Source organism: Gossypium arboreum, chromosome 1 (genome assembly GCF_025698485.1).
Source record: "Gossypium arboreum isolate Shixiya-1 chromosome 1, ASM2569848v2, whole genome shotgun sequence".
Lineage (NCBI taxonomy): Eukaryota > Viridiplantae > Streptophyta > Magnoliopsida > Malvales > Malvaceae > Gossypium > Gossypium arboreum.
In genome coordinates this window covers 12,627,697-12,637,123 of record NC_069070.1, presented here as the reverse complement: position 1 = coordinate 12,637,123, position 9,427 = coordinate 12,627,697, and the positions used below count along the sequence as shown (strand labels likewise).

The 9,427-nt window shown below is 32.5% G+C and overlaps 2 protein-coding genes across 2 annotated transcripts; both read left to right on the top strand.

Moving 5' to 3' along the window:
* Nucleotides 1-3,942: 3,942 nt before the first annotated feature.
* Nucleotides 3,943-7,245, top strand: LOC108460885 (protein FRIGIDA-like). The gene is made up of 3 exons (XM_017760578.2): nt 3,943-5,095; nt 6,002-6,177; nt 6,261-7,245. Exons 1-3 carry the CDS (start codon nt 4,126-4,128, stop codon nt 7,080-7,082), a joined length of 1,968 nt encoding a protein of 655 aa, XP_017616067.1. The 5' UTR covers nt 3,943-4,125; the 3' UTR covers nt 7,083-7,245.
* Nucleotides 7,246-7,373: 128 nt separating this feature from the next.
* On the top strand, nt 7,374-8,426 carry LOC108460886 (uncharacterized). Its single transcript, XM_017760579.2, has 2 exons — nt 7,374-8,098; nt 8,197-8,426. Exons 1-2 carry the CDS (start codon nt 7,496-7,498, stop codon nt 8,287-8,289), a joined length of 696 nt encoding a protein of 231 aa, XP_017616068.1. The 5' UTR covers nt 7,374-7,495; the 3' UTR covers nt 8,290-8,426.
* Nucleotides 8,427-9,427: the final 1,001 nt, after the last annotated feature.

Here is a 9,427-nt window from a genome sequence, read left to right as displayed (position 1 = left end):
TTTAGATTTTTTATTATATTATTATTATTAATATTATTTTAAGTTGTTTTACACCATATTTATTTATTTATTTGTTTAATATTAATTTTTTTAGTTTCCAACTTTATTCTTTTTATTTATTATTTTTCTTTTGGCTTGTTCATTTTATTTTATTTTCGTCTTTATTATTATCATTTGTATTAACGCATTTATTATTCTGTTATGCATATTAGCACCGCAATTCATTTTCACATTTTACCACAAAATCGCATTACATTTCACCCGATGCATTGAAAACTTTGTTTTTGAAATAAGTAATTTTTCGTATTTCGAAATTTGAAAAGTTGTTTACTAACTTACGGAGTTTCGATTTTCTCGATAAATCCGAACAAACGAACGTTTTAAATTTTTTAAATATTCTAGGGAATTAGAAAAATCGTGTTCTAACTTACGGAATATAATTTCTTTCAAAACCTAGATAATCAAATACCTTAAAAAATAAACAAAATTTTTGGTGTTTATTCTCGTTTCGAAAATTTAAGACATTGTGTCCTAACTTACGGGACATAGTTCTTTTTCTCGATTAACGTGAAATACGCCCTTTTCTAAAAATTTTCAATTAAACAATATTTTAACAAAGGATCGTTTTTTTTAAAATCTCTTCAAAGTTCTCAAATTTTTGAGATGGAGACATTAATTAATCAACTAAGTACTAATTTTGGGCGTTACGAGGGTACTAATCTTTCCTTGTACGTAACGACTCCCGAACTTGTTTTTCTGGATTTCGTATACCAAAATCGTTGTTTTAATAAACAAAACTGTTTATTAAAAATAACCACTTTTCGAGGTGACTCGATCACACCTAATCAAAAAGGATTGGTGGTGACTCTCGTTTTTTCATTTTCATTTTAAAATCAAAGTCGACCCTATTTTTCAAAAAATATGGTTGCGAGAGTTATTATTTTTTAAAATGACTTGTGAGTAAATCCTTATTTTTACCTAATCAATTTTAATATTGTATAAGTTTTTTTATTATTTAATGTAATTTCAATATTTATATGGAATGGAAATTAATTTATGAACATTTTTTGTAAAATTTAATGAAATTTGAAGGTTACGAATTATATTTTTAAAATAAAGTTATAAATATATAGTTATTTATGTTATTAAATTGTTATGTTTTTAAAGCGAGAAATAAATGATTAAAAATTTTAAAACATGTAACATAATTATTGAAACCAATATTATAAAAGTATTAAGAAATTTAATTTATTATTATTATCTATGTAATTTTTATACATAAAGGCATAAGTATTGAACTTTTTATGTTTTAATAAGCTTAATAATAATATTTAAATAATAAGAGTCAACACATACTTGTTATTAACTTTAAATTTAGAAATATTTAATTAAATGTTGGAATTAAAAACAAGAAATTAGGGTGGGTAAAACTCGATTCAACTCGAAAAAATTCGATTTTCGAATTAAACGAATCGAGTTATTCGAATTAATCAAATTATTCGAGTCAACTCGAATTTTTTTTCGAATTTTGATTTGACTCGAATAACTTAAGTTTGGTTTTTAAATTCAAATAACTCGAATAAACCGAATATCAAACTATAAAATTTTATATTTTTACCCCAAACTCTCAAACTTCTTTACTTTCTCCTAAAACTTTTACTCCTTTCCATTTTTCCCTCAAAACTTTTACTCCTATGCCATTCCACCCCCCTTCTACCCCAAACTCTTCCCCCCCCCCCCCAAATTTTACTCTCCCCATTTACTTTCCTCTCAAAATTTTACTCTCTCAACCCCCAAAACTTATTATTTTCTCCCTAAACTTTTACTTCTCACCTTTTACTCCCAAATCAAAAATTAAAATCATCCAAAAAATCCCTAAACCTAAATAGTAATAAATTTATTTATGTCTACTATTTATATTATTAAATTAAATTTCACAAGACTATTTATATTATTGAATTGTTTAATCATATAAATCTTTATAATTTTATTAAAATTGATTTATTGATGATGCTATAAAATATTTGTGTTAAAATTTTATGTTGGTATCAATTTCACATTTTATCTTTAAGATAACTTTTATTAAAAAATCATATTTTTACATTTAATATATATTTTTTAATTTTAAAATACATAGTGATAATAATCAAAAGATAATTGAAGCAACTAAGCAAGCAAATAAGTTAACCTATATATAAAAGATTAATAAATAAATTATAAGGGATGAAAGTTAATAACAAATTTGATTATGGTGGACAAATTGATTACGGTGGGTGATAGTGATTATAAAGACCCAAAATCATTTTTTTAATTTAACTCAAACAAATATATTTGATTCAATTTGAGTTCCATCTCACTTGACTTGATTAGAGAAAATTTCAAACCGAGTTAGGATGATAATATAGGATTCGTCAATTCGATTAACTCGAAATTTTTTTCATTCGATTCGATCGAACGCTCATCCCTACAAGAAAATACTGATATTGTAAAGTTGGAAACGCAGAGGGACCTACTAAGGGAATTATACCCAAACTTTTATATATAAACGCTATTTTAGGTGGATTGCTGAATGGGAAAGTGTATAATGAAAACGTTATATTAGCTACGCAGATTGAGAGATAATAAGGACTATTAATTGAAAATTGGGAATTAAGTGAACTAATTCAAAATTATGTACGGATTGACTTGGGAAATTTAAAGGTAATCAATGTAAAATAAGAACAAATTTGACTATATTTTTCCTGTTTTGTATTTTGCTATATTGTATGAAAAAAAGTTATTAGTTATATGTATAAAGATGTTAGTATTTACCGATAAGTGATTGAGTATAATGGTAAGACACATTGCATTTTTAAAGAGTGAATGTAGATTCAAATCTTGAATGTAACATTCTTGGGAAGAGCAGCCACGAACCTCGAACATTGAAATTGATATTACTAGAGATCTTTACTTAATTCGTCAAGTGTTTAACTCTGATACTATTAGAGAATTCATTGAAATTGATTGTTAGTTACATTTTCAGTTGTAACTAGATGAACAATGAAAAGAGTAAAATAAAGATGAACACAAAAATTATTTACGTAGTTCGAAAGCTTTTTCTACATCTATAGAGTCTTCGAAGAGAGTATTCCACTATCAATTTGCAGTACAATATATTATTTAATATCATTATGGTATTAAATAATAAAAACCTTTATCAGAATATTATACATTGGCTAGTGCATGAATATTTTATAATTGAAATTTATTCATTTGATATTTGTGAACATTTTTATATTCATATATTAAATATTTTTTTAAATATCAATAAATCTGAACAACATGTCGAACCAAATTAGCACACACCAGTTCTAATAAAGATACCACTCCTTTTCAATTTTCTTTGCGAAGCATTAGATGTTCTCAATTGATCTGAAATATGCATGGGGTGACAACTTGTATGACAGATTCAAATATCAATTTTTTTTTTTTTTTTAAACTGGATAGTGAGAATTTGACTATTATTTGGATTTGGATTTTAAAATTATTACCTACTATAAATTTAGAGCGAATGGGACAAATACTCTATATATACATTATCCAAATCCGCATTGAGTATTCGATTAATAAATACAGATTGAGATTTGAATATCTGAATCTAATAATTAGAAAATAATAATTTTGATTTTATATATAGAATAAATATTTTAATTATAATTTTTATGGATTTAGATATTCAAAAATAAATGAAAATAAGAATTTTATTTTATTTTGATATCATATGATTAGTAATATTTGATTCATATTGGAATTTAAATAATAATATTAAATGATATTTAGAGAAATTTATAAATTATAATTAAAAATAAATAAATATCGGACATATTAGGAATCATATATGTGGATTAAGATTCCATGATATTGAGTCATTTTAGGAGCATGAGCGTTTTATTACTGAAAACCGAATAGGCCCAATGCCACCCCGTTGTAACGGCCAGCAAAGCCCCAAAACAAAATTATGAAATAGAAATCAAGTAAGAAAGATCGTATAAATTACTCCCCCTTTAACGGCAACTCGAAGAGTTTAGCTTCTGCGGCTAAATTCGCCATTAAAGCCCTTCTGCTCTCATCTCGACTCCTGCTCTCATGGCCAAGCCTTCCCAGCCTTTCCTCCAACTCAATTCCCTCCCCTCCATCAAGCAACAACCTCTTCCATCGCCGCTGTCCCTACCACCGCCGGAACCCCTTCTTCAAACTTTAGCGGTTCTCAAAACCGAACCGGAACATCAACAACAACCGCCATCACCACCACCGCAGCAACAACATGGGAAACCCCATTTCTTGAAATCCATGGACGACCTTGCCTCCCTCTCCTCCGCAATCCACGCTTTCCAATGCAGATTCGACGACTTAACCAAACACCTCGATTTCATCAACCAAGCCATCGACTCCAAATTGTATGAACCGCAACAACAAAAACGCCCAGAAATTGAAACCCAATCCCATCCCAAAGCAACGGAGACTGATGGTGAAACGGAGAAAAAAGGACTCGACACAGCTTCTCCTCCGAAATCCTCGCGTTCTGAAATTCAAGGCCTCTGCGGGACGATGTGTAGTAAAGGACTCCGTAAATACATTGCCACCCATTTATCGAACGTTCCTAAGCTTCGAGAAGAAGTTCCTGAGGCTCTAAAGCTTGCCCCAGAACCCGCCAGATTGGTTCTTGATTGCATTGGGAGGTTCTTTCTACAAGGAATAAAGGCTTATGATAAGGACTCGCCCATGATTCCGGCAAGGCTAGCTTCGGTTTTGGCTTTGGAGTTTTTCCTTTTGATGATGGGAAGGTTTCACGATGAAGGTAAGGTTAAGATTGCGGGAAACCTTAAGGCAGAAGCGGAGAATGGAGCCATTGCGTGGCGAAAGAGGTTGATTAATGAGGGTGGATTGGCTAAGGCCAGTGAAGTTGATGCTAGGGGCTTGTTGCTTTTCGTTGCTGGTTTTGGGATTCCAAAAGTGTTCCGGGTTGAGGACTTGGGGAATTTGCTGCGCTTGTGTAATCTCAGGGCTATTTCGGATGCCTTAAAGGCCTCTCCCGTACTCCCTGATAAAATGCCTGGTATTTGCACGTTATTGCTTATACAGTTGTGCTTTTGATGGATGGAGCGTCATTGTTCTTATATAGTAGTTAAAAAATGTATTTTGACGCCTGCTTTTTAGTTTTCAAAGTATGAAGGCCTAATCTGTTCGAGGAGTTTGAATTTTGCCATAGTTTTATGTAGATTATAATCCCATAGGTTCGTGGTGGGGTGGAGTGGAGTTTTTAGCAAATGAATTATGAACTACCATTTTAACTATAAACTTTATATCCTTTGTTTTTGAGCCTTAGAATCTGTTTTCAGCCGTTGGCCTGCTCTGAGCAACCCCAAGATTTTGTTATATTCATGCCTGGGGATAAGTAAATTACTCTATCATTTAGAAGATGTTTGGTCTTACTTTATATAGCTAGAAGATTTGGTTTCTAAATGAATTGCGATTCCTACGTAATGAATTGGTGATCTCTGTTAATGGATAGAGAATGTTAAAGGTTTGGAGGAAGTTAGCTGCTAGTTAAATGGTGGATTTTTAGAATACAAGTGGGGTCTAGAGAAAGAGGCTTTATTGGTGCGTATAGATTAGGTTTTGTAAACTTCTTTTTGCTCATGATGTCTCTGTTCTTATAGTGCAAGATTTCCTTATTTGAATCTTCTTGATGTTATGAGAGTTTCATGATATTGAGGGGGCAGCAGGGCTATGTGGCCAATGGCCTTTTCTTGTAGAAAAAATAGTTTGGAAGAATGTATTTAACATTTCAAAGGAGAATTCTCATAGAAATTGGACATCCTTTTCTTTATCATATAAAGGCTATGATGAACTAAATATGGCTGCATCTGATTTGTAATTGCTATGATTATTATTAATATTTTTTTTCATTGGGAGTCGGGATGGATGGTATTGGGTCTTATGATACTTTTGTCTGCTTTAGATATCATAGAGGTTATGGCAAAGAATGGAATGCATGTTGAAGCTGTTGATGTTGCTTCCATCTTTGGGCTTGAGGATAAATGCTCCCTTAAGAAAATTTTGACTATATTCTTGCAAGAGTCTGCAAAATCATTCAAGAGGGCAAAGCAGGAAGCGCAAAATTCTCCCATTGCACTGGTATTGTCCTTTTAATCTGCTGTCACTCTATCGTCATGTATACGTTTCTTTAATATTGCATTGATCTTATCATCACTTTGCAGAGAATGGCTAATGAAAGGCAATTAGATGCTCTGAAATCTGTAGTCCGATATTTGGAAGATTGCAGTAGTGATGTAGCAAAGTTTCTTGGTTCGTGGCAAATCGAAGAGAAGATAGTCAAGTTGGAAGAAGAAAATGCTGAACTGCATAAAAGGATAGAGGAAAGGAAAATGATACCAAAGAGAAAACTGGATGAAATGGGGTCCTCAAGTAGGGTTAAGAGTCAAGAAATGAAACGTTCACGGTTTGCCACCATAGGGTCACCCTTGCCTAATTCTTCTCATGTCAATGGGTTGCATGAGCAACGTGCTACTAGTCTCACTGAAGGCATGAGGTTGTACGAAAGTGCTATTTGTGGTCGTGTCGCCACTAGTTATCCTGCTGCCTCAGCTGTACCACATGGACTAACTGTTGGTTCTTTGCCTAGAAATGGAGTTACCCAGATGGTAGGAATAAATGGTGTTGGAAGCAGCAGTATGATGACGAGCATAGGTGCCATCTCAAGAAGTTCTTATTCCAGGGCTCATGGGGAGATTGAAGTCAATAAGGCTGAGCAAACGATTAGTAGTGCTCTGCCATATGGAGGACGGCGGCAACACTCAGGTGGGCAATCCGCCACATCCATGAGATTCGCTAGTTTATACGGGTCATCAGCATCTATAGAAGGCTTTGTTGGTTTGCCCGATACTACTGACAGGACATCAGCAGATCTATATCGGTTTGCTGATTCTATAGGGGAAAATGACTCTTACACCAGTAACTCTCACCGGACTAGCACATTGCCAAATGTTGCGCCTGTCCGTCAGTCATCCTATATGTATTAGTAAATAATGGTACCTAGTTGTGTTTTTCATTTTACTCAATAGATTATAGAGAGAAAGATTAAAATCCTCTATGTTCTTTTTGTTCCTTTCGAGCCAGGAGGATACTTAATCTGATTACTTGTTTATATTTATCGCAATGAAGGCAATTTGTTGAATCGGATAAGCCAATGTGTTATTGTTTTGTGTTCAACTTGGATTGTCAGAGGAGTTTGTTGTTTGGAGAGGTCGAACTGTCGTACTGGTTGGGGTAATGGATCACAATCTTCTGCGAAAAGGCATGTAAAGGCCAACGGCTGCCATTTCTTTTCTTGAAACACCATTTGGTACTTTTTAATAATCAAAACGACTTTGCGTTGTTTTGATTCCAGTTTCAAGCAATACTCTCGGAGGAAAACCCAGAAACATCACTTCCAATGTCTTCCGTGCCTTTGCAGTTGTCCGGATTTCTCAATGGAAACACCATTGAAGTTGAGGGTGACACTGGGAATTTGCTGTTCTCTTTCAAATTCAATATCCTGCATAACAAATACTCGCCCCATAATCAAACTCACTCCCACTTTCTGAGTTTGAATTCCATGGAGAATGACATGTCTTGCCGGAATTCAAGTTCCTCTTCCTATCAAACTCCCAAAAGAGGACAACAAATAGAAAATCAGACTCTAGAGAATGAGAACCATGGGGTTGAAATTGAAAATAACGTAGAGTCAGAGACAAGTAAGAGAGGGAGTATAATGACAAGGCTAAGGAGTGGGGCGATACCTCAGGTGAAGTACAATTTCCCTCGGATTTCTGGGGAGAAACCTAGTAGGACAATGAAAGAGAAGAGGAAAAAGAAGGAAAGGGCAGACATTGTGCTCGACAAATTGCTTCAAAGGCGTACTTGTCCTGTTAAGCCATGCAATTCCTATGTATTCTTTGTAATGGCCAGTTGGGATTCGGTTCAATCTTCTTCTTTTGGTGACGCAAGCAAAAGACTAAGCCAGATATGGTGCAAACTTCCCCCTAAGCAGAAGAAGGTTCTGCTTTTGAAATCTCTCTCAACACGTATGCTAACAATCATAATGTTGTTTTGCAACTATCATTTAACTCTCCGCTCTCAATCGTATGTTTGCAGATATACGAGGACATAGCTCTAAAAGATAGCGCCAGGTATAAGAGGCAGTGCATGCTTTTGAATTGCAATGACCAGGACGTGCTCAAGGCATAAATCCCACAAGACAAGGACACAGTACCAAACATGCTATTTGAGATGAGTAGTTGTATTGATTTCTGACATTTTTATGTATGGGAAGACATTTAAATTCACTTTGATTTTAATATAAATATTTTAGATATTTAAATTTATTCCCAAAATTTAGGTTAACATGTTTTTCTTTTTTTAACTTATTATTGCTTCCACTATAGGAATAAATCGATCTACCATGCTTTAAGCAGGATTACTTTCATTTATTCTAATAGATTATCTACTGAGAGTTTAATTCAAATCAAAATATTAATTGGTAAATAACATTTGGTTATTCAGTAAATGCATCTAACAGTTAACTTGCAATAAAGTAAATTATTTTTTGAACTTCTAGTTTTAATTACTTTCTACGATGATCTAGAAAATAATAATTTATTCCAAGCAATTCATCTAATTATTATGTTTCTCCCGCTAATGTTGGAAAAGTTGTCAAAACAAAATAGTAATCGCCAACTCATATCATAATTAGATTCTCAATTTGTTCAAAATATCTAATAATAAAAGGAGATTCATGACTAATGTATATTCACAACTTTCTTTGAATACCCATTTTGCGCATTATGGTGGAGTAACATGAACATATATCACACATTTAAAAAATTCAAAATGGGAATTGTTTGGCTTTGACAAAAAACCAATTGTAATGGGGAGTATTTACCATATAACTTAAATGACATAATGTGTACAAGTGCTGTTACATGTAAAATCTCATATCCTTGAAAAAAAAAAGTTTTGTTCTCAATAGTAATGATTTAGCTACTAACTATAGCCATTTAATCATTAATTCTATTAACCTATTTTATATGTATAAACAACAAGCTTTGTGATAGTTATTCGTATCAACAATCTAACATATATTAATCATTGAAAACCTTAGTAATAAATGAAATTTTTAAGAGAGCATTTAATAAAACCGATCTATATTTATTAACTAAAGAACCGAACTTAAATAAAGAAAATAGTCCTAACCTAATTGGGAAAATAATTCCTTATTCTAATAAACTACTAAAAGATAAAATAAAATATTCCTAGAATATCTCTAAGATTTATCTATCTAAATAAATTTAAAATATATCCCCGAATATATGGGTTTACATATTTC

Excerpts from the sequence above, each read along its gene's own strand:
- LOC108460886 (XM_017760579.2), top strand. The coding sequence starts at position 7,496 with ATGTCTTCCGTGCCTTTGCAGTTGTCCGGATTTCTCAATGGAAACACC. Across the intron at positions 8,099-8,196 it reads TTCCCCCTAAGCAGAAGAAG|ATATACGAGGACATAGCTCT; the intron begins GTTCTGCTTTTG and ends GTATGTTTGCAG.
- LOC108460885 (XM_017760578.2), top strand. The coding sequence starts at position 4,126 with ATGGCCAAGCCTTCCCAGCCTTTCCTCCAACTCAATTCCCTCCCCTCC. Across the intron at positions 5,096-6,001 it reads ACTCCCTGATAAAATGCCTG|ATATCATAGAGGTTATGGCA; the intron begins GTATTTGCACGT and ends TGTCTGCTTTAG. Across the intron at positions 6,178-6,260 it reads AAAATTCTCCCATTGCACTG|AGAATGGCTAATGAAAGGCA; the intron begins GTATTGTCCTTT and ends ATCACTTTGCAG.